Below are 27,547 nucleotides of genomic sequence, written 5' to 3' on the forward strand. Positions count from 1 at the left end.
GGTCACCTGAGTTATGATATACAGTCAAACTTTGATGTTTCGAAGTTCAGGGGACTAACAGAAAAACTTCGAAACAGCGGGACTTCGAATTGACAATAGATCAATGTTTTCTTGATAATGACCATATCTGTTAACGTTACATGTCCTCGGTGTCTTCGTGTTGATCGTTGCCTGTCAGGCTCACATCGAAATGTTTAGTTAATTTACCCCAAACACAACGAAATAAAAATACTTTTCATTAATTAAACCTTAGCATTTTTTAATTAAACAAACTATGTATATGTTACAAACCACTTATATCCCGGCTTATAGATAAAACAAAAGTACATTGCACACTTACGTTAACGTTTTTTTCTGCTAAAGGCACATGTGTTTACGTTATGTGCATATAAAATACGGGATGCCGATCGGTTGGAGAATGCATGATTGAATGATAAATAATCAATTTTCTTGGATATTTATGTATAAGTTTGAAACGTGACACTTTGAATATGAGTGAAGACATCGCTAATTGTTTGTGTTTAAAATTGATCCGCTTGTTTTACAGTTCCGTAAAATTTACTCACCGACCGCTGATTTCAATAGCGGCGGAGACGACTACCGGTATGGTTTACCAGAGTGATTAAATGCCATGGCTTCTAAATATTCCATTTATCTATCAATTTAGTCTGATTATTAATTAACCCCATGATCGGGAGTGACAACGCACGCTATCATTATCCCTATTGTCAGTCAGGGCATTTTTGGGAGGGATGTGAACTCTTGCCGCGGGGGTCACGACAAACACCTGTCCAGTGGTCAGTACAGGTAAACTTTTTGTTCGAATCATGAGATGTCAATTACCTATAATATCATAGCTAACGGACCATGAAAAAAGTTCGATACATCGAAAACTTCGATTTATAAAAATTCGAATCATACATAGGTTCGTTAGTAGCGTTATATAGTGAGGAAATTCGGGACCAAGCAAAAAGTTCGATACAGCGAGAAATTCGAATCAACGAAGTTCGAATCATCGAGGTTTGACTGTATTTTAGTATATTTGGCCCCTGTGACCTTCGAATGAAGGTCAAGGTCATCCATTTGAACCTAACTTGGTAGCCCTTCATCCCAGCATACTACAGACCTAATATTGCGTCTCTGGGCATTTTGGTTAACAAGATGAAGTCCTTTAAAGATTTAAGCATATTTGACCCCTGTGCCCTTAAATGAAGGTCCATTTGAACAAAATTGGTAGCCCTTCATCCCAGCATGCTACAGACCTATAAAAAATGTAATATTGGGTCTCTGGGCCTTAAGGTTATCAAGAAGAAGTCGTTTAAATATTTAAGCATAATTGACCCCTGTGACTTTGAATGAATTCGAAGGTCAAGGTCATCCATTTGAACAAACTTGTAGCTCTTCATCCCAGCATGGTACAAGTCAAATATTGGGTCTCTGGCCCTCTTAGTTATCAAGAAGAAGTCATTTAAAGATTTTAGCATATTTGAACCCTGAATGAAGGTCAAGGTCATCCATTTGAACAAATTAGGTAGCCCTTCATCATTGCATGCTATAGACCTAGAATGAAGGTCAAGGTCATCCATTTCAGCAAACTTGGTAGCCCTTTGGCCAGCATGCTACAGACCTAATATTGGGTTTCTGGGCCTTATGGTTATCAAGAAGAAGTTGTTTAAAGATTTTAGCATATTTGACTCCTGTGACCTTGAATGAAGGTCAAGGTAATCCATTTCAACAAACTTGGTAGCCCTTCATCCCAGCATGCTACAGACCTAATATTGGGTCTCTAGGTCTAATGGTTATCAAGAAGAAGTTGTTTAACGATTTTAGCATATTTGACCCCTGTGACCTTGAATGAAGGTCAAGGTAATCCACTTGAACAAATGTCACCCTTTATTCCAGCATGCTACACATCCAATATCAGGTCTCTGGGCCTTTTTGGTTATTGAGAAGAAGTTGAAAATGTAAATTGTTTACGGATGCACGACGCCGGACAAAAGGCGATCGCAATAGGTCAACTGAGACAAAGTCTCAGGTGACCTAATAAAGCCATGTCACTAACATATGTGTCAGCTGATCATGATGGTTTAAAGCGACTTTAAACTGTAGACTTCATACTCATTAAACGGTGATTTCTTCTTATAAATAGTAAAATGGGTTTAAGAAATAGCTTTACACGAGCCTATACCTTAAAATGTTCTACAAATATATATTTATGAGTTTTAAAACACTGTTTACCTCCGTTGATTTTTGTAAAGAATGCTACACTGACAAAGCCGAATGAAGTCACATGCATGCAAGTGACAAGTCCATGCACAGCGTTTTGCTTACGAGCGGTAACACACGAAATCTTGTAAGACCAATTGTTATGTTATTGCTTGGCACTGATCATTAAGTATTTACAAAATTTGGTTGCAGACATTTTGATTATCATAATTATATAACCAAAGGAAAATATTGGTTATATGAAATATTTTTTATAAAATATTAACCTCGTTAACATTTTCCAACATTAATTTTTACAGTTTTATAGTCACTTTAACTTCAACCATAAAATGTCTTGTATTCATTGATGTATATATAAGGCCATTTTGCAGTTTTTCGATCAACCTGCTATTAGCCGGACACTGAGATAGAATGGGATATCAAAACAAAGCAGATGAGTCTTTCATTATGTCATAGAAAAATCCTTTATCATTTCAAGAGATGTAAAATTTTGACCTTTACCTTTGATCAAATGACCTGGAGAATATCAGACTGACACATATATGACCATACTGCACATCTACTCTTATTAGTTTTTCACCATTTGTAAATTATAGAAATACTTCCAAGAAATTCTGTGTAAATGTACTATATATCAATTAAAAACCGACATTGATCAAAATATTTACAATAATATACATGTACCTACACATATAGCCAATGTACACAAATATAACAGATTATAAACCCTGATAGAATTACTTCTTTGCCCAGGATTATCAATATGTCTATAGTGTGTTAATGTAATCTGAGGTGTTTGAGAGTATAAGTAGGATGTTCCATATCTATGTAACTGTAAACAATGGAGTCTAAATCATTTTGTTTGAGTGTTAAAGTTCCACCAAGTATCTACTAAATCCACTCAGTGAAGAGTCACTACTGGTCAGCCCTTGAGCTGTTGATGGTCTCCCTGCTATAAACCTCCTACCAGGATTGGTGAGTTTATTATTACCTCAACAATCATTATTACATCATGACAACACACTTTGGTACACATTACAGGTAATTTAGACACCTGTCCCTACAATCCTTGGCTGGTACTCTGGTGACAATACACACATTGTATCAGGTTAGCTTTACAGTCCAAAGAAAAGTATTTACCAAAACAGTGTCAGTATGAGACGATGATTATGTCAACTCTTAGATTATATCAATACCACAATACTTTTCTCTTTTATTTTTATTTTGTTTAACGTCCTATTTACAGCTAGGGTCATTTAAGGACATGAACATGCTTGTATAACCCCTGCATACTACAAATGTGTAAAAACTAAATAAGGGGCAGTGTATCCCTCAATATACCCCTCCAGTTTGGCTCATCCCCCTAGATCTTATACTTTAATTGTATCTAGAACCCTACTTTACAGTGTATGATAACAAATCAGACTACATGTACAGATGGAGCTGCAGCTGTTGGATCCCTATAATCCAAACCACATGTCTACACCAGTCTCAGCAGACTGACAATGGGGGATAATTGGACAGCCACACATGTATTACAGGTCAAATGTATCTCTACCTGCTACATGTCTGACCCCCCTCCCGTCACCCCCCCCCCCCCCCCCCCCCCCCCCTCTCTCTCTCTCTCTCTCTCTCTCTCCGTTCCTACCTCATACCCAAATTTCTATTACAAATGTATAAACCTGAACACCAGCTGGAGAAATGAACTACAATTTACTGTGCCAATCAAGTGTCTAAGGTATTGTTACTGAAAATCAGTATATTTTTGGGATCAATATCAAGTTACTAGCATTTATATATATGTATCTGCTGGAAAATTTACCATTATACAACCACAAATAATTATAAGGATTCTACTAAAAGAAATTTTCTGAAGAAATCAGACAGAGGATATAAACTAAATTGTACCATAGACTCACCTTCTGCCATGTGAGAGCTCATAACTGACTTATTACACCATCAAGTCTTACGTCATTTTATGTAACATATATGATATAGATATTGTTACAGTATGTGATGCATCAATTTAATTGAGGAGAGAATATTTTAAATCAAAACTGTTATTGAATTGATTTTAAAATGGCAATTAAGTTTTCCATGCGGAGAATCTTACCAAAATAACCTTTTACATTTCATAGTTACTATACAAACTGTATAGTGATTAATGCAGATTCATTCCAAACCCAAGGATCCGACTAATATGTTTTTTGTTAGAGGTTAAATGTCCTTGCAGTGGCCTACCCATGTCAAAAGACAAGTTTTATAACAATCAGAGAGTGCTTTGTGACTTTAAGGTGTCTTGGACCTGAAGTAATAACTGCATATACACACAATACTATCTGGTTTGTATTCAAAACCTCTAATAACTTCTAACAGGAACTTCATACTGGATTTTTACTACTGAAAGTAAGGGAATTGGCAGCGGTAAAAGTAGACAAGCTCCGTTCTGTAACTTGTCACACTTTAAATTTGGTATGTGCACCTTATAGATAGCTCTAATCATGATGATCAGTCATCTCAATCACAACTCACAACGTCTACTGTTTAAAACAGATCAAACAAAACTGGAGAGCAGACATTTAACTTTCAGTGTGGAGACACATGCTTAAGGTGCAATATTTAAAACCTGGTCATTGAGATCTGATAGATCTACTTCGCCAGTTTGTGAGGACAATATAGTCCATGTCTCGACTGACAGGGGAATGGAGCAATGATTTATGTCTATCTATGTCTATCTACATTCTTCAGTTATTTTATGTTACATAAATCTCAGCTGAGTCATGTATATATCAATATCGCCGCCAAAAATATACATCCTTCTCCAGGTATCCACAGCATGACTTACTCATTGTCACTGATCTTTGCCAGCCTAATTGGTACTTGACCAAGTAAGATATGAATCAAATGTTTATATTTATCTATAAAAGTGTGAATTGAGGAAGAAATATAAGAGAGTTAAGATTTAAATTACCTCACATATTCTTGGAATCAGTCCTGCATCTTCCTGTGAATTGAAAACAGAACATGGAATTAAAATTTCTCAACTAAAACACACTCTTATTTAGAAATCATTATTTAGTGTTAGACAGCTGCCTTGTGGAGCCTGTTAGGATACAGCAGCTGGGGGTGGGATTGGGGTCAGGGCATTGAACATGGAAATATGCATCATTACAATATTTCATCCTCCAGAATTATTCTAAGCTGCTCCAGATCCAGATCTGTTTCATTTCATATCAAATAATACACATCAAAAGATATCTTTATGAAAGAATCATCACAACCCTTACAAAAGTAGTCATATAAACCCATATTAAGGGTAGAATACAATGAGCTCAAAAATCAGTCAGTTTGAATCAGCGGATAGTTCAAACATTTTTCAATAAAATCAATAGTTTTCTAGCTATTGTTAGTTTCAACTCTGATTATTTATAACTGACCCTATTTCAGATAGTCCAAACTTGTCAAATTAAGAACGTAAAGTAACGCAAGTTTTCTGACAGTGATATGCCACATATTTTAGCGCTTAAATAATAGCTGGACATCTCTTAATTATTGCCGATCAAAGTATTCACTAGGTAGGCAGGCCATGCGAGTTCGGAAAGTTCAAACTCATGAATGCTTATTTTCCGAAGCATAATTGTATAAATCCAAAAGGTTCATTAATATTTTTTTATTTTTGTTCGAACTGACCGAAGGTTAACCATATGCCGATAAACATTGAAAACATCAATGAAACATTTACTGGCTACCTACAGACATTCTATAAGAAATAGCCAGACAAGTCTTAGTTAATCTGTAAGGCAGAGATCCATTGAGCTGTGTCAAGTAAGAACAAGATGTTGTCACTATTCTAGGTAATGACAAGACAACACAAGTTTGAATCTGTCAAGTAAAACAAGATGTTGTCACATTTCTAAGTAACGAGCAGACAACACAAGTTTGAATCTCCTTTAAAGACCCTGCCAATAATCTTCAGCAGAAAGTGCTCAGACAGCAGCACTAGACTGTTATAGAAGGATATATAGTACTTGACCAAAAAATACAACCGATAGCCCACTTTGTATCAACCATAATCCACTCACAAGTATGTTATAACACCCGATTATATGACACTGCATATTTTTGGAGTAAATGTCAAACTTAGAAGCAGACGATGGTTCGACATAAAGTTTGAGCTATATAATACTTGAGGAATCTAATTTCTAAATACTTTATATGTTAGAAGCATCTCTGATCTAAAGATCATGCAGACACATGGAAATCTTCAGTGAACTGCCTGGTTTCATGTCTCCTATATAGTATATCAAGCTTTTTTCTTGATCTTTCATCATCTCCACTTTCACTTGGCATAGACTTTGTCTCCATACTGCTAAACTTCCTCTAAACAAGTTATTAAGTGAATAACTGCCTATTTTCATTATATGTCTTTTTTGTTTGATTTCTACTCATCTAATACATTAATTCTGTATAGTTCCCTGCAGGTAAACATTTCAGGGAAAGTTCATTTTTTGAGTAGAATTTCTCCTCTTATTATTAAGAGCAACAGTAACCACGCCATGGTTGTGGTGAAAACCAAGGAGATAAATTCCTTATACATCTAAAACATTACCTGTCGTCCCATCATGGTGTGGGTCTTCCCTGTACTTGTCTGTCCGTAGGCGAAAAGACAGGCATTGTATCCCTCGAAGGCTGCCTGTAGGACCTCCGTACCAAGATCTTGGAACACCTGAAACATACATATATTCATAATCTTTACCCGTACCAAGATCCCGGCCATATATAGAACGTATACATACATATTCATAATCTTTACCCGTACCAAGATCCCGGCCATATATAGAACGTATACATACATATTCATAATCTTTACCCGTACCAATATCCTGGCTATATATAAAACGTATACGTACATATTCATAATCTTTACCCGTACCAAGATCCTGGCCATATATAGAACGTATATGTACTTTTTCATAATCTTTACTCGTACCAAGATCCTGGCCATATATAGAACGTATATGTACATATTCATAATCTTTACCCGTACCAAGATCGTGGCCATTATACAGAATGTACAATTATTCATAATCAACCCCGTACCCAGATCCTGGCCAGATATAGAACGTACATATGCATAAACAACCTCTGTACCAAGATCCTGGAACACCTAAATCATACATGTACATACATATTCATAATCAACACATATGAAGATCCTGGCCATATACAGAAATATACATACTCATAATGAACACCCGTACCAAGATCCTGGCCATACATAAAAACTATACATGATACATATTCATATCATATTCTTATCTTCCTACTGCAATTCTTGGACAACAATGTTTCCAACAAATCTGCCTTCCTAACTTTTGAGGATGGTGGATAAAAATGTTCCTAACAGTATAACTAGAGACTCCATTGATTGTGAGTTTTATGTCATTGTGATGTTCTATAAAATGTACCGATGGTGATATCCTGGTCGTACCTCAGGCCACAGCTCACAGAACTCTCTCTATATTGGTGTTATATGGTTTATCAATATACCATTTATTTTTAGTTCTGTCGTCTAATTGTTTCTGTGGACCACAACTTTTAAATGACCAACATGAATTTCCAATTGACAATTATTCCCTCTACTTCAAAGGTTTCCTCTCTATGAAGTGCCCATTGTGCCTATACCTTTCACTGCAATATCAAGCATCCCAATATATATATACTAGAAAGATATTCTAGCATTCAGATACAAATGGTATAATTATGCAATGAATAATCCCAGGTAAAGAAAGAGGTCAAGGGGCCTTCAACTTCAAAAGTATTTCTTTGTCTACATGCTGCTATATGTGAGCTTGAAGGTAGTTCATCATATAGTTACTTCAAATTCAAATCAGCTCACGAACATGGACTGAACAAACTAAAGGTTTAATTTTGACCCCATACACCTAGAAAATAGGTCAAGATTATCCCTTTGAACAAACTTATTGGTGGGCATGTAATTAGATTAGGCTATTGCTAAACACCACATATCTTTACTCTAGAGCTATTTGGTTCATTAGAATAATGACACTATTTAACATTTGACCACGTGCACTTTGACCTTGAATGTGGTTCATGATTAAGACAAGTTTGTTACAAGATCATTTCAATGACTTTTTTTATCCTTTGACCTTGTATGTGTGTCAAGGTTATATATTTGAACAAAATTGCCAATCATTTTATCAAATAAGCTTCAGGTCAAATATCATAGTTTTGGGGATCTCACAGTTTGAAGTCACTTAATAAACCGAACACATGTGAAACTATAACATTTATTTCAATACATGCGACTCCAGGTCTAATACAACATGACCGCCTTCAGATTTGAACAGATTTCACACCCATACTCCTTAATTAAACACATTTAACAAAAATATTTAAAGAACATTGACAGCCTGGGCCCATCATATCTTATTTCAAGTCTTGCGAGTTTTGAAAAGAATTTAAGTTTCGACACTTAAGACTTAAGAATTTCTCAAGCATAGGGCTAGGGCTACCGAAATATTTACAGAGGTAACATAGCTTATCACAAGAGCTGAACAACCTACACAGTCTATCGGAGAAATGTATAGATCGAGTTAAAACACCTTTACGTGTGTCATACCTACATTTAGTACATATGTACACGTTTATTGATCTTCCACATTAAGTCTCAATATTCACACAAATATTGATCATACCAACATGTGTTTGTATCAGGAGTCTACAGTACATTCATTTTGTAAGGACATGCACCCTTGGTAGTACAGTGGGACTAAAAATTCACTAAAGCTCATATTTAATATGTTACTTAATTATATATGTTATATAGAGTTGTTTTTTGTTGTTGTTGCTTTGTTTATCATCCTGTGAACAGCTAGGGTAATTTTGAGGCAGGGTCTTCTTGTAGTAGTTGGTGACTACCTCACTGAAAAAATTATAAGGGATGCCAGCTCAGGTAGCTGTCAAATGCCATTCAAAGCAAGTAGGGTATTAAGCGCCTTGCCCAAGGACACAACCAGGAGACCACAGACCAGCCCGTTTCTCAGCTTCCCGAGAACCACAAACCGACACGGTTAGGATTGGGTGCTTCTTTCAGCCCGTTTCTCAGCTTTCCGAGAACCACAAACCGACATGGTTAGGATTGGGTGATTCTTTATCACTTCCTAAGCTTAATTAACAACAACTTATAACATGATGCAATTACTGATCACCCAATGGAACTATGAAAATACAAATTGGAATACACCTATAAATGAAACTTTTCAGTAATAGGTTCTTATGTGATATCCAATGTTACAGGTGCCAACTTTAACCCTAGACTATATTTATATGAAGACAAAATCCAGCCAAGTTCAAAAACATACAAGTCATCTATATGGTTCTGATTTTTGGCTGAGTGTCATGAACTCAATGGATTTCAAAACTGATATGGCAAGATCTATCAATATCAAACTGTATCTACAATAAGTAGCTACAAAACCATGTCCTGAATTCTCCACAAGCATGATGGGTGATTTATCATACTACCAGAATAGAAACTGTCTAAACACTATGGTTCTGCTGGTTGGTCCATGCCATAGTCCACTATAGCCACCCAATCAACAGGCAATTTAAATGTCTGAAGGCATACAACTCGTCAACATGGAACACACACTCGGCTAAGGTTTGTTCCAAACTTTGTGACACACAACAATTTATTTGCCTGCAATAATTGTAGCCATGAGTATTTGCTTTAGTATGTTGTGTATTGTGTGTATGGCTGTGAAAAAACAACTTGTAAAGCTCTGATAGGGCTAGGAGTATGTGATAAGTATTATGTGATTGGCATTGACTCTGTGATAATTGTCTAAATCTGTCCAGAGATAAAAACTGAGGACAAAAGTTGCTACAATTTCCATGTGATTAATACATACTGCTGATTTGGGGAGAACACTTTAGTACTGCATACAAAATTCTCTGAATCATTTTACCTATCTTAACGACTGTCATACTTATAGCAGTACCTTATATATATAATTATTTCACCTGTACCACAGGCATACACAGGGGATCACCACAACCAACATTTGGTGAAGTAGAAGTTGTTGGTTACAGATAAACAACACTGTTGTTTCTGCCACACCTATGTATATAAGTTTGTACTGGACTATAGGGTTAGATAGCCTTTAGGGTCCAGCTAATACCGATAACTGACCAGTAGATTTAGGGTCCAGCTAATACCGATAACTGACCAGTAGATGAGGGGCCAGCAAAGGAATCTGTGACATTTGTAGCCCACTGGAAAGTCAGCTGATATTTACAGAATAACACAATTGCTGGCTTATCGTTGACAATATATTTACACACGAACAATGTTTGTCCACAACTTGACGGTACACTGGAGTGTTTATGGTCACCGTAACAATAACACTAACTCGCTGGTATTTAACACTGATACCAAAAATACTAACAAAAACTGATTTGTACTTTGAAGCCATGCAATATAATGTCTAGTTTTTAGTATGGTTGACGTTGTTATTTGTAAGTGATTTGATTTCTGATTCATTTGAATGACTGGTAATTAATGACAAGTTATGTGTTTGTATCACTCAGATCAAGTCATTTGCACATTACAACTTGCCCGATACTAAATATAACAGAAAATTACCAAATCTTCCATTTGAAATCTCAGATATCATCATATACAAACATCAATTAGCTGTAGGCAATACTTTGAATGATTCAACTAATTGACACGTAGCTCCAGGAAAGGTATTTCCGATGTTGTTCTGTTACTTCCTTAATTGACAGAAGTTGTAGGCGTTATATATGCTGGCTCTTCATTCACAGATTAACTTATAATTTGCTAATTACTGACCAAAAGAAAATGCTATAACTGAAAATTGAAATAATATCGAAGCTAAAGGACATGTCAATTAGAATCGATATTTCTTATTTCATGGAAACTGATTAATGGGAAATTCACTTATAATGACTTAGGGGTATGATATAATCAGAAATATTACAGCAGGTAGCACATTAATACTGGTCAACATTGTATGTGTATCTGATACAGTTTAATACACAATAGACTAACAGTATCCCCAGGCTCTGTGACGAGTCAACCAGATCATAACCAAGCACCTGCAACATGGAAATAGCTGCAAGCATTTTTCTCGAGTTTAATAGGTTATATAGGTACAATACATACCACTATTATTGTTAAGTGTGACCCTCGACTTAGGATATAAACCATTTACACACTTTATACAAAGTTTTATTAAATACTGTTAAACACCTGTACAGGCACATGGACAGCAAATTGTGATGGAATCAATATACTGGTATACGTATATAAAATTATCAAATCAATATTTTAAAGAAATAGAGTTACTCTACAAGAAATTATGTAATGGAAATTTGAGTATAAGAAATGCAGTGTTTGGCTTTGAAAATGAAAAGTGGACCAGTTTTTTGGACCCTCAAAATTCTACAAAAATTTCAACATCAATAATTTATTGCCATTGTTCAGAAATCACAGATCAATCCCCGAAACAGGAAATATCAAATCTTAAGTTCAAGGAAAACAAGCAAATATCCTCCAGTTTATGGCTACTACAGACATGAACCCGAGTGTCCACACTGTCAATGCTAGGTATATACCCAAACCATAAATCTCAGGGTGTGTAACAGGTCACACAGATTCTGGATGTCTTAGGATTAGAGTTTTAATTTAGTCCATGTGTTCACATTGAAAGTAGAATGTCATTTTATGACACCACCTACCACCTGTTTACATAAAAAAAAAAGCTGTCAGAAAACAACATATCTTGCAGGGGGTTAAAGGTTAAAGGTTGCAGTCAAGGTCAGCAGTTCCACAAACCAATAGAAAGCTCTTTTGACAAGGAACACACATCTCAAATATGAAAGCCCTATCTGGCAAGGTTAATATACTGTGGCCAAGTTTTTTTGTTTTGTTTTTTATTTAAACAGGTCAAGGTCAGCAGGTCTGCAAACGTAGCATGCACTTCTAAAGGCATACATATAATCTCCCGACTGTCTCCTCATATTATAGAAACTGATCACGATTGGAATTATCTTTGTAATATGTGGTAAACGATATCATACAACAAAACAGATAAGTACACTTCTAAGGACCTTCTTGGCAAAGTTACAAGAGCAACTTTAATGATAAAAAAAAAATAATTTAGATGTGTAGAATGGGGACCGAGTCCTGGTCATCAGTAATTTAATTTGATAACAGTAAATAGGGTTCAAGGTTCAGGTGACATACACAAGGTGAGCTATAACATGAAATTTTTGTTGTGTATTATAAACTTGTGTTGTTTTCATGGTTGCTTTATATGGAACAAGGAATACAAATGCAACAAATATTGTATTTATTATTGTTATATTAATTACTCTTGGCCAACCAGGAAAATTGTACCCACGAAATAATTTGAAAACTAGTACTCCAAACCACGAAAGAATGTGCTCATGAACATTTTCATGTACAGTACCATGTTCTGTATATACCTGTGTATACCTGGGCGGCCGTCCAGCCCGCCCATTTATACACCTGTCTACCCTCACCTTTTACTCCGGTATTTTACATATAAATCTGTTTTTAACCATTAGAACAAGTAAAGGTGTAAAAGATACTATAGCAAATCAGAAGTTAATTGAGAAATAGAAATCTGATCTGACGTGAGCAGACCCCCCCCTGATTAAAGGAACCTGATCTGACATTAACACCACCCCACACACGACCTCCCCCTAAATTAACAAATCAGAATTTGATTGAAAGATAGAAATCTGATTCTGATTTGACATTAGCAGACCCCTCTGATTAAACAAATCATAAGTTAATTGAGAAATAGGAATCTTATCTGACATTAGCAGACCCCCCCCCCCCCCCCCCATTCCCAACCATACACCCCCCCCCCCATCCCGAACCATAACACTCCCCCCCCCCCCCCCCCCCCCCCCAAAATAAACAATTCAGAATTTGAATTTGATTGAGACATCAATAAATACTACAAACCTCTTCTAGCAGTTATACTCTATCAAAAGGCTGTCAAATTTAAATAACGCTAAGAAATATTGACTGCACATCTTTGGTTTTTAGCTTGCATGGTTTATTCCTATTTTTTTCTACTTTTGATAGTTCTAAAAGTGTCTATGTGGAACTAATTAACATTGCACCAAGAATACAATACATACAATTAAAAATGTCCCAAAAATCCAGATGGGCACCCTCGAACAGCTAACTCAAACTAAAGTTTATACAGTACCAGACCAAACGTTACCTTCTGACAAAACCATATATATGTAGGTAATTGTAGGATATAACATTTGAATCATATGTACCATACATTATACCTGTATCGGCAGGTAACAATCCGAGACCAATTCTCAGGCAAAGTTCATCAGCCATTCAGCTCTATCGGGTAACCACGACTTTTAAACTAAGGATGCCATTTAACCTGCTAACAAGCCCCAACAATACCCCTCCTATGATAGAATACCTACAGTAATAATGCTAGCCTTTAGTTGCCCAGAGACCCCATACAATTTCCTCATTTTTAAAATACCATTTGCACTTAATTTGCCCAAGTTGAAATCTGATAAGCAAGAACTACGATATATACTTAGTTATTTGTGTGTATAGATCAATTTATACAATCTATATAAATAGCTATTTAATCTATGTACTTTCGCTTTCCATTTACAGCTCAACACCATTGCTATACCATTACAATGGTACCAAAACTAGGGGATGACAATGATATCATGATAAAGACTGACAATGGTACGTACCATGGCCATTACGTACAGAGATTCTGATGGTACCAGAAGTACTGCCTAACTACATAATGTTTTACCATATAGAAATTTAAATGTTCAGTAACACAATCATACAGCCTTCATGTATTTATTAACAGGACGATGGAAGCAATGCTCTGTCGTGATATAACCTTAGCCCTGAAGTATATAAGTCTTATACAATATAAGTATACAGCCCGCCATTGTCTACATCGCTGAACACCCAAGACACTTTATGGACAAACCATTATCTTCGTTAACTACCAGAACAGAATCATAATTTTCCATCCCAATGGTTTCAGTTCAAATAAGTACAATGGGTAGTTGATGCCAAAACAAATTTGGAAATGCATGCCAAAATTTTCATACAAGGACTAGTGTATGTGGCTGTCCCGGGAGTGTTACAAATAGACCTGTAGATTTGGCTAATCAGCACATTCTAATCCTCGACATACCTGGTAATAATCTACACACCCTGTTACAAACTCACAGGTATATACAGGTAATCCTAAATTACCGGTGTACAGCGCACATTAATCTCAGACCTCCTTAATCTTCTACAGACCAGCAAATGTACAAGTAGCTTCAAACAAATTTTAGAGATCTTATTTCTCAAAAAATGAAGTCTAGATACTATCTGGAGTTTTAAGTCATTAAAAATATATATTTCACTATTTGAATACAAACACAAGGTTAACAGCAATGTTAGTGTGGGGCATTTAATTCATAACCATACGTCAAAATAAACATTACTAGTACCCATTAAAAGTCCATTTGAAAACTGTCTTTCCAAATTATCTCAATAACATTTTGAAAATCATTAGAAGATATTTATATTTATGATTCAAAGTTGAAAATTGATAAATTCTATTTTAACAAATGCATGTAATAACTCATTTTATTAATCTAATTCAACTTACAAAACTTTGTACAATGAAAAAGATTTATTAGAGTATATAATTATAAAGATCAATGGACTGATCAAGATTTATCTCCATTCATAACTACGACAGGAAGTCAGTGGAAACCAGAAATATGAATCATTATAGAGCTATACACAACATGTTGGTCCTGTACACAGAAGGAATGTCAGAGTGGTGGGTGAAGTCTACTACCAATCAACATTAACAAGTTACTATACACAATTATATAGTAATAAGCTTCCACAAAAACATTCTCAATAATAACGTTCATTGTAGTCAGTCTATACAAGTACTGTTTAAATTTCAGAATGAAAATGTTCAAAAGTAAACTGATACTCATGGAACTTTTGACATATTTGTCAAGTTTAATGAAACAAGAGTTGAAAAAGTATCAATCACTGTCATGTTGATCTGGGTATTAAGATATTCTGTGAGGTATATACAAGTAAACACCTTTGTATCTGTTACAAACAATCGTAATGAGTCCTAATTACCTGTAATTCATGCCGACCATCACCCTGTACTTATAGTCATGTGACACATGCAAAGTGTCCCCTTCCAGTTAATGATAATACACCATATATAGATCCATGTCTATTTTTCAGTGAGTTTTTATTATAAAATGATGACAATAATGTAAAATCTTGTACTCGTGCATTCAAGCATTCTATATAGCTACAGTTGCATAAAAATAACATTGCCCATATGCTTTAAAATAAAAGCAAGATTTATTTACTCAAGTTTAAGGGCGGAATAATACTGTTGTCAATATATTACCTATGATATTTTGATTACAATGAACTATATGAATTCAAATGTTATAGATGGAATACTGTTGTCATTATAGGCATGACATCATGATTACAATATACTATGAATGTTATATGGGTGGAGTACAGCACGCCTAGCTATAGGTTGCTCCCATAGTACCCATTAAAAGTGCCAGTCAAGCCGTTCCATTAATTTGTACCAATTAAAAGTGCCAGTCAGCTGGCCACCTCATTAATTAGTACTCATTAACAAATACAAGTTTACTGATTAACTACTTCAGTGTAACCTATTAACGATGCTGTAATCTTTTCTGCAGCTAGTATCAAACACTGCTGTAAATAACAAATCTGCCCTAATTTCATGTATGAGAATGTTCTGATTGAATATTTATTATCACTTATAAAAATTACACAGCCAATGACCAAGTGATTTACAGTACTGATGCCATTTAATGAACCAAAAGCATTTGATCGTAAATGTCACAGCTCAATACTTCTGCTACAGCCTAGCTAGCTTGTTCTGAATTCTAACTACATTAATCACGCAGAAAATTTAATTACTACATTAACCCACCCTGATGAACGGAGCAATTGGTTGGCAGTGTACATGTTCATGAGTTAGAAATCAACTATGTACACTATATCCCCTTGCAATGCTTCTATACTGACTGAAGCCTGATCATAACCTACCTGATAATTTCTAAAAAAGCAAAATACTTACAAGTACAGACACATCCAGCACATGTCGATTTGTATAACAGTAAGTGTAATTTTAAAGAAATGTCAGTCTAAGAGAACAAGAACAAGGGCACCTGTCATATACAATAAATACAATATGTTACTTACTCTAAACTAACTTTAAATTCCAACAAATCAGACATAAACAAATACAGAAGCTACCTTGTGATCATAATATTCTTTTCTCTGATACAAATAATGAACCTCAAAACTTTGACAGTTTAAACACTTAACAGAATTACAAAATAATGGATACACGAGATATAGATATACATACATTCAACATTACAATCAAAGGACTAACAATACCATCAGGGTATCTCTACAATTACACCTGACCTCTACAGCAAGTGTCTCAACACACACAAAAGCCATACCAATATTACTTCAATGAAGAATAGATTAATTATAAAGTAAAGGAGAAAATGTATGATATTTTCATTTCACGTCTCCTACATTATAGTTGAACTCATAATACAGTACAAACACAGCTGACAGATCAATGGTTAATTCAAGTTACTGCATTGGAATAATGAAATATTTATGAATGCAATTAATCTCACCGATTATGCAGATGGCTAAGATGAAGTATACAGACTATATGGAACTATAAAGCTAGCATGCATTTTAGTTTTGACCTATCAACTTAATCATTGATTTGGACATACAAACTGACATTTGATAGTCTACAAAAAGATCAAAGCTTATACATGTGACAGTCTTAAAAGTGGCAGGTATTCAAAATATTTATCTTGTAAATAAACATAAAAAGGCAGATTATTTCTGCCACAACCTGTCCGTTTGTCACTGGTAAGACTTGTGGATTTTAATTGTCATTCCTAAATATACATACTGTGTTACTGTATACTTACATGTGTGTACTGTATGTACACGGGTCTATGTAATTTGGGATCAACAACATTACAAAGTTTGTTTTAAATTAATCAATACATCACATCATATTAGTGACCCCTGCATACCCATATAGGCAGTTCTACAATGCACATTGGATATATACCTTCAATTTCTTTCCCCATGGGAGAGATCCATCCTACCCGTTTTTCCAGGGAGATGGATCAATTCTACCCCTTACCCCCGGTATACCGTCAACACCCCTTCCCCAGAAGATAGTTCCATTCTATCTTATCCTGGGTAAACCTTCAATGTCCCTTCTCCAGGGGACAGATCCGTTCTACCCCTTACCCTTGTCTATATGGATATGGGTATTGTCTATATATGGGTATATACCTTCAATGGCCCTTCCCCCAGAGATGGGTCCATTCTACCCCTTACCCTGGGTATATCTTCAATTTACCTTCCCCCAGAGATGGGTCCATTCTACCTCTTACCCTGGATATATCTTCAATTTACCTTCCCCCAGAGATGGGTCCATTCTACCCCTTACCCTGGATATATCTTCAATTTACCTTCCCCCAGAGATGGATCCATTCGACCCCTTACCCTGGATATATCTTCAATTTACCTTCCCCCAGAGATGGATCCATTCTACCCCTTACCCTGGATATATCTTCAATTTACCTTCCCCCAGAGATGGATCCATTCGACCCCTTACCCTGGATATATCTTCAATTTACCTTCCCCCAGAGATGGATCCATTCGACCCCTTACCCTGGATATATCTTCAATTTACCTTCCCCCAGAGATGGATCCATTCTACCCCTTACCCTGGATATATCTTCAATTTACCTTCCCCCAGAGATGGATCCATTCTACCCCTTACCCTGGATATATCTTCAATTTACCTTCCCCCAGGGATGGATCCATTCTACCCCTTACCCTGGATATATCTTCAATTTACCTTCCCCCAGAGATGGATCCATTCTACCCCTTACCCTGGATATATCTTCAATTTACCTTCCCCCAGAGATGGATCCATTCTACCCCTTACCTGGATATATCTTCAATTGACCTTCCCCCAGAGATGGATCCATTCGACCCCTTACCCTGGATATATCTTCAATTTACCTTTCCCCAGAGATGGATCCATTCTACCCCTTACCCTGGATATATCTTCAATTTACCTTCCCCCAGAGATGGATCCATTCTACCCCTTACCCTGGATATATCTTCAATTTACCTTCCCCCAGAGATGGATCCATTCTACCCTTTACCCTTTACCCTGGGTATACCTTCAATACCCCTTCCCCTGGGGTAAAACCCATTTTACCTTACCCAGGGTATTTCCCTTCCCTAGGAGAAGGTATTATCTTCAATGCCCCTTTCCCCAGGAGATGGCATGGATCCATTAATATTCTACCCCATACCCTGGGTATACCTTCAATGTCCCTTCCCCCGGGGGACAGATCTATTCTACCCCTTACCCTGGGTATTATCTTCAATGCTCCTTTCCCCAGGAGATGGCATGGATCCATTAATATTCTACCCCATACCCTGGGTATACCTTCAATGCCCTTTCTCCGGGGATCTTCCTCTATTCCCATATGATAGTGCAAACTTTCATTGTTAATATTTTTTCATGTTTTTTATTTTCTGTATGAAGTTCCATACACCCTAAACTACAGACTGACATGTGTTCCCTAATCAGTACAGGTGTAACATCGAGGTCTACCTCCACTAAACACAAGGTTTATATTTGTACCTCATTGGCCTGACACACAATTCGCGTACAGTTCTAACATGTATATCCCGCCCAATACATAGTAAGTACATTAATACATCAGATTGTAACAAACATTGATCACCTACTTTCGTTTTTAGAACAGCCATACAAGTGAACTCACCCAAGTATTTCATTTTTATGCCATTGTATATTGTAACATGAACTGTAAATGTGACAGAACTTCAAAAAATCTTCAATACCATTACTGTTTCCTCAAATAAACACTTAATGTTATTTATAAGGATTCGATTTAAAATTGCCCCCTTCCAGACATAATCTCTTTGGAGCCATTATATGTATCACATGAGTCAGGCTACTTCAGGCTAAGCCTCAAACTTGCACAAAACATCATGCCCAACCAAACATTCTTATCTGTGGCCTGTGACAAGATAATTAACTCCAATTTAACAGCTGTTTTTAATTAGGACAAACTTCAAAAATGTTTGTGACTTTCGTTATTCTGCTTAATAAATCTATATTACTGCTCCAGTCCACCTGTATCAGGTATATTGTACAATCTTCACAACACTTGGTTTCAAAGATGTGCTCTCTTTGTATGTTACATACCGAGTAATTATAAAGAGAAACATTATATAACTAGGTGTCTATATGATATCAGTCTCCTGATCTTCTGCAGAAGAACAAGATGACTCACATAACTTTTATCAGGGTTACATATGTAAACAATAAGTTTTAATTTCTAATTCTTGCCAACATTCCTGTATACATGCCGCCACTGCAATGATCATTGCATGGTAAACACTGCATAGAAAACTCTACTGCACTATCTGCCTCAGCCAAATCTTCCTCAAACTCTCTGTAGCAAGAACATGAAACATATATCAGTACATACCAGTTCCTGTGAGGCGAAGGCTGGAGAGGTAGGCTCCACAGTCGAGTCATAGCAGTAGTCAAATGTGAAGTTTTTAACTCGCTCCCGACTGTCACCAAAGTCGGACTGACCGTCAACCTGGAGGTAAAATATACCAGTTAATAAAATACTGAAGATTCAATCATCAAATAAGTGGTTGTTACAGATTAAGTTAACATATTCAGATGTGTACATCTGTTGTGAGAAATAACGGGTAAACTGTCTTCCAAAAATACCTAGACACAATATTTGGACTTGTCAAAAAAATTCATTTTTCAGTGAAAATTGAAAATATTATCAGAAATATCCCAAATCTTTGAAGCTATGGGGAGGTTAAAAAGATGGGATTTTTTCAAAATCCTTAAAAAAGAGTGATGCATCAAATGAGTATTCATGATGTCCATCAATACATTCATTTCCTAATTACTACCAAGGTATTTCATGTCCACAATTCGTCTTGAAAAGACAGCGACCCGTAATTAGTAAACTATTCAGAGGCAGAAATCACATGTGCATTTACAGGATCTATGAGAGACAATGTGTTATGTACCAGAAGTAGGTCATAATTTGACAAATTTAACCTATATTGTAATCTTGGACCTTCCTAAGTATATATACAATATGGCCTTTCCATTCCACTAAATAAACATGTAGAAAATTTGTGTTCATATATCTTGGGAAGACACATTATCCTATCTTAATACATTGTAAATAGGCGGATTCCGGGATTTCGTGTTGGGTGTGGGGGTGTACTTTTTTTTCTGGAATGAACCTATTTGTGCATAGGGTGTCCTGATGAAATTATAAATACATAATTCATTATTACTTAAGACTTCCTATTTGTATTTTCTATAATGAAATTATCAATGACAGTTTTAAGAGCCTAAAGAATATTCAACTTAGAGAAATAATGATAGTTTATACAATGATATGATATTGATATTGTAATATTTCAGTCATTTGACATATCAATCTCTGATCTCATTCCTAATATAGATATATCAGAGACAATACAAATATTAACAAATTCCACATATGTAAAACTATTCAAAAATCAGGTCAATATAAAAAACATTAAATATAACAATGATTCATATATCGAGTGTCAATAAGGTATCGAGTGTCGATAATGTAAGCCAATCAGATTACATGTACATGTAACAAAGAAACACATTTGTAAAACGGGTATCAATATCATACCTTACAATACGATATACAACCTGCCAAATCATGTGACCTACCTGTTTCATTACCTATATCTAAATACCTTTGTGTTGTTGTGAGGCTCCTGTAATTAATACCAGGTTCTGTCATATTTGGAAAATAAATGATTCTGATTAATTGTGATTTGTAACCTTTTGATATCTAAGTTGTTCAAAAGTTTAAAAGTTACTCGTGTTTTGATCATAATGGTATCAAATTTTCTGGAGTTATTTTGTGTGATGGTGTTCAGTGAATCGACACCGCCGCTCATACTGTGTATTAGAGCTAACCCAATTTTTTGTATCACTCCCGATCAATCGTCAATGTTTTCGAATGCCAGGTTTTAAGTCATTATCGTAAAATATGTTCCAGATGACTTTGGCCAATGAAATATTGATCCTAAAGCCAGATTATGATGGAGTTGTAAATAACAGCGACATATCACCTGACCTGATTAAAGTGATCAAACGAGTGTTGAAGAAGGCTACAATTATGCCAAGGTGCCATAATTGACAAGATTTTGTCTTTTAAAGTTACACTGTAGACAATTTAATTTTGCATGCTATCCATTTAGAGATCTCCCTGACACAGTAAACTGTGAGTTAGTATGAATAGTGTGTGTATCGGCAGCTCCTAACCTCCTGCCAGCACCACACAATGTACGGAACTGCTCATCAGATCTTCTCTCATTGACAGATCAACAAAATCTTATAATCACTTAAACATTTAAACACATTTTTTATTTGCTTGATGATTTCCATTCTTTGACAGCACTTATCTCTACAGTAAGCTTGTGTAAGCTTCAATGTTCCCAAATCAAAAGGGGAAAAAACAGTGTTTTGTTGGATTCTTCTTATACTGCAAATTGGAAAACTATTTGTTATTTTTCTATAGCAATGAATAGTGGGAATGCATTCTCAATAGGATAATGATAACAATGGCAGATATCCTCAACATTCACGCCAACACAATAACGCCATTTACAGTTATTAAAGAACATATGTGCCGAGTATAATCAAATTATACCAGTATAGTACACTACGGCAGGATCAGGGCGTTTTAACTGGGTAGTGGGAGGTATACTAAAGATATTGTACAACAGAAAATAAAACTAACTGGACATATGCCAATAGGCCAAGGGTTTGGCCAGGGGTGTTGACATACCTATTGTAGTGGGTACAGGTATGGTCCTATATAGGTACTTCAGGTGAAAGATCAATAAAATTATATTTAAGTATACATATGCATACTTGTGATGTTCTTTATTCCATAACAGTCGACGGGAACGTCCTATATATATCATACCATCTCCCTAGTTTCAAAAAAACTTCAGATATTTCATTCGAACTTTTTCTATCCCAGTCAGAATATAATGCATTCTGTTCGACTTTTAAACATTAATCACAACACACGTAAAACTGTGATCTAGTTAGCACCACAATTTTGTAAAATGGCAATGAAAATTTTACCTTTGACATTTTGAAATGTTGTCACAACTCTTTGCTGCAAGCATTTTAAAGGTTAGCAAATTGAATGACTGTAATGTATAATGTTCAGTTTTTTCTAACAAGAAAGTTTTTAAATTAGACCCAAGTACATGTAAGACATTCACACAACGAAGTTAACTTTTGAAAGATCAGAAGAAAGAAATGGAGACAGTTATACTTTCAAGAGCAGGAAGTATGCCTCTAGGGCTCTGAGTACAGAGATACCACTTTCTGGATGAGTAAACCTATCGTAACTCAACCAGGGGCTAGGCGCTATGCCCAAGTAATTAAGGGCCGTAAGGGGTTCAGTGATTTTACTACATGGTACTGGATACCTAGCTGTAGAGGGTTGATACATGAACTACCTATATATATTTAAGGTTTTTTTTATACTTGTAGTCGAGATGTCAGTATAATAGGTTTCTCTGATAACAATCAAAACGACACATATTTATCTGATTATGTAGGTCAATTAGCTGGATTGTTACTAGTAGTTATACACTCCCCACCTTTTTCTAACTATAAATTGATGCCCATGTCATACCCGTCTTTAATTTTATATATATAGATATATACAACCTGGACATTCGATGTTAGTGTACTTACTTATAATTGATTTTAAAATTAATTTTATTGTGCGGGCTTGATCATACTAATGTTATTCCTATTTTTAGACGATTTTATCTTCAATATCGACTGTCGGGTACAGAACAGTCCAGCCTCTGTAACCGTTACACACGTCTTTAGGCCTACCTTGATGTTCTCGACACTGACCGTGTCTCCACTGACATCCACAATAAACTTGGCATTTTTCTCCCGTTCTCTGTAACGATAACGATAAAAGATAACATTTGCATCTCATTCCGGTAAAAAGCTATCTCGCATATTTCTCGACATTCATAACATATCGCGTTACGTTGTAGTAACTCCCGAAGATCCTGTGTTAAAAAACTTACTTTTCGCTCAGAGGTCTTACCCTCACCGCTACCTTAACGTTGGACATCACTCCTAGCCAGGATCATCCATTTTCAATCCAATTCATGCATAAATATTCCATGTTTTGAGAAGCATTAGTCCACACAAACCGAACGCTACACAGCGCTGCACATGTAGTTCTGAAGTATGTGTAAACTCTGTCAAACTATCTCAGGCAGTCGGGGTCACGGTTCGTACGTCAGCCAATCACAGACGCGCTCACAGCTGTCACAACCTATCAGGCGGGATCTTACAAATATAGATATGAGCCACGTGTAGTGTATTACAATGTTTGTTTTATTGGTTTTAATTGCCAATTAATCACTATTGTGGAGTCCAACATGAGTTACCCCCCTAGTTGAATTGAAAGAGAAATATACTGCATAGCGGAAAATTTTCAACTCAGAAAAAATCACAAAGAGCATGTCTGTATCTACTGCATGAGACTAGGCAATTTAAACTTTTCATTCTGGATCTGTGTGGAAAAAAACCTGCTCTCCTGGTAAATTGTAACAGATAAAACCTGTCTAAATCAGACTTGTATTGGTCAGAGAGAATGCAGTTCACTATAAACAGGTCTAGTAAATCAGTGTTATACTAGACACTCGTGTAACTGGGTGGAGTGTAAACCTGTGTATATCACATACTGTAGACGATAAACCTATGTATATTCGACACTAGCCAGTAAACCTGTGTATATAGGACACTATAGACAGTAAACCTGTGTATATTAGACACTGTAGACAGTAAACATGTGTAGTGTAGACACTGTAGACAGTTAATCTGTGTATATCAGACTTTGTAGATAGTAAACCTGTGTATTTCACACTTTATGACTGGGTGCCCACTGCTGAGAGTAAACCTGTGTATTTCAGACACTTGTGTGACTGGGTGTCCACTGTTGAGAGCAGACCTGTGTATTTCAGACACTTGTGTGACTGGCTGTCCACTGTTGAGAGCAGACCTGTGTATTTCAGACACTTGTGTGACTGGGTGCCCACTGTTGAGAGTAAACCTGTGTATTTCAGATACTTGTGTGACTGGGTGCCCACTGTTGAGAGTAAACCTGTGTATTTCAGACACTTCTGTGACTGGGTGCCCACTATTGAGAGTAAACCTGTGTTATATCAGATACTGCTACTGGGTGTCCATCGTAGACAGTTATCTGTGTATAACAAACACTGTAGATAAGTAAACCTGTGTATTTCAAACATTCATATGACTGGGTTTCACTGACAATATAAACCTGTGTACTTCAGACACTGTAGCTAGCAAACCTTTGTATATCAGACACGGTTAGATCTGAGGATATTCTTCATCCATCACAAAACACAAAACAATTCTTGAATTTAAACAACAGAAATTTATTGTATTGAGATGCTAGTTATGAGATTTCATCTCCATGTTGCTTTTAGACATTTAACAAAGTTTTTTGAACAATATTGCAATAACTATATTGATGATTCTTAAAATATTTTCAAAATATTTTAATGTTCTATATTACATACTACATCCACAACCAGTGAAGACTTCCTGAACAAGGGGAAACAACTCTTCTACTGTCACAATAAAAACTCAGTGATTATTAGCATGTACACCACAACTAATATTTAAATGTTCTTTCTCTAAAACCTAAGTGTAAAAATGAAATATTTTGAAAATCACCAGAATAAAAGATCTCATTATTCATGCAGTATATCTAATATAGACGAGAAAGAGACATTAAAAATGTTTAAAATACCTACATAGTTCTACTGAATACTACAATGAATACTTCACCGTTATTAAAAATGATTAATTTGCATGAATTGACACTAAGTATTTACCTGGATGGGAACTATTTACCTGGTGGATATAATAGAGGTTTGAACACTATCACCAATTCTCTACACAGCGTTAAAACACTACATCTACTGACTCCACTCCACAACTAACACTGATGTACTCACATTTACAACAGTGTAATAAAGTACCTACAAAAAATTACACTCAAATATACACTCTGAATGTTTTAATAATAACGACGATATATATATATCTTCAAAATGTCTTAGCGGGACTATTGAGGAATACTGAAGTCTGCAGAAACAAATGGTATAAGCACTTCTTACTGGATATAGCAGTAACAGTCTGCATACAGAACCAGACCGAATATGAGATTCTGAGAGATTGGTACTTTCTGGATAGTAATAACAGTCTGTTAACAAACTCTATACACACCATATTCAACACAGTCTACAGGTTAAAGCGATCTCTACCAGAGTATTTGTGTTGAGCAGTGTATATCACAATCCTTTCTAACAGTAATAATAGAGTAGTAATAGAGTATAAGCACAGACATGTACACGACTCTTTCCATAGACATCGGCCAGGCATATATCACAGACTTGTACACGACTCTCTCCATAGACATCAGCCAGGCATATCTCACAGACTTGTACACAACTCTCTCATAGACATCGGCCAGGCATATATCACAGACTTGTACACCATTCTCTCCATAGACATCAGCCAGGCATATATCACAGACTTGTACACGACTCTCTCATAGACATTGGCCAGGCATATATCACAGACTTGTACACGACTCTCTCATAGCCATTGGCCAGGCATATATCACAGACTTGTACACAACTCTCTCCATAGACATCAGCCAGGCATATATCACAGACTTGTACACGACTCTCTCCATAGACATCGGCCAGGCATATATCACAGACTTGTACACAACTCTCTCCGTAGACATCGGCCAGGCATATATCACAGACATGTACACGACTCTCTCATAGACATCAGCCAGGCATATATCACAGACTTGTACACCATTCTCTCCATAGACATCAGCCAAGCATATATCACAGACTTGTACACGACTCTCTCCATAGACATCGGCCAGGCATATATCACAGACTTGTACACAACTCTCTCATAGACATCAGCCAGGCATATATCACAGACTTGTACACAACTCTCTCATAGACAACGGCCAGGCATATATCATAGACTTGTACACGACTCTCTCCATAGACATCGGCCAGGCATATATCACAGACTTGTACACGACTCTCTCCATAGACATCGGCCAGGCATATATCACAGACTTGTACACAACTCTCTCATAGACATCGGCCAGGCATATCTCACAGACTTGTACACAACTCTCTCATAGACATCGGCCAGGCATATATCACAGACTTGTACACGACTCTCTCCATAGACATCGGCCAGGCATATATCACAGACTTGTACACGACTCTCTCCATAGACATCGGCCAGGCATATATCACAGACTTGTACACCACTCTCTCCATAGACATCGGCCAGGCATATATCACAGACTTGTACACGACTCTCTCATAGACATTGGCCAGGCATATATCACAGACTTGTACACAACTCTCTCATAGACATCGGCCAGGCATATATCACAGACTTGTACACCATTCTCTCCATACACATCGGCCAGGCATATATTACAGACTTGTACACAACTCTCTCATACACATCAGCCAGGCATATATCACAGACTTGTACACGACTCTCTCCATACACATCGGCCAGGCATATATCACAGACATGTACAGGACTCTCTCATAGACATCGGCCAGGCATATATCACAGACTTGTACACAACTCTCTCCATACACATCGGCCAGGCATATATTACAGACTTGTACACGACTCTCTCCATAGACATCAGCCAGGCATATATCACAGACTTGTACACGACTCTCTCCATAGACATCGGCCAGGCATATATTACAGACTTGTACACAACTCTCTCATAGACATCGGCCAGGCATATATCACAGACTTGTACACAACTCTCTCATAGACATCGGCCAGGCATATATCACAGACTTGTACACGACTCTTTCCATAGACAT

The 27,547-nt window shown here is 36.4% G+C and overlaps 1 protein-coding gene across 1 annotated transcript in view; it reads right to left on the reverse strand.

Annotated features, from left to right (window-relative positions):
* Positions 1 to 23,780, reverse strand: part of LOC117323766 — a 106,109-nt gene extending 82,329 nt beyond the window's left edge. The window contains exons 1-5 of the mRNA XM_033879199.1: positions 23,642 to 23,780; positions 23,439 to 23,508; positions 19,978 to 20,094; positions 6,836 to 6,952; positions 5,198 to 5,230 (exon numbers count right to left, since the gene is read on the reverse strand). Of these exons, the coding sequence (XP_033735090.1) occupies positions 5,198 to 5,230; positions 6,836 to 6,952; positions 19,978 to 20,094; positions 23,439 to 23,508; positions 23,642 to 23,688 (384 nt within the window). The 5' untranslated portion in view covers positions 23,689 to 23,780. The remainder of the gene's footprint in view (positions 1 to 5,197; positions 5,231 to 6,835; positions 6,953 to 19,977; positions 20,095 to 23,438; positions 23,509 to 23,641) is intronic.
* Between the last annotated feature and the right edge of the window lie 3,767 nt (positions 23,781 to 27,547).

Source organism: Pecten maximus, chromosome 3 (genome assembly GCF_902652985.1).
Source record: "Pecten maximus chromosome 3, xPecMax1.1, whole genome shotgun sequence".
Lineage (NCBI taxonomy): Eukaryota > Metazoa > Mollusca > Bivalvia > Pectinida > Pectinidae > Pecten > Pecten maximus.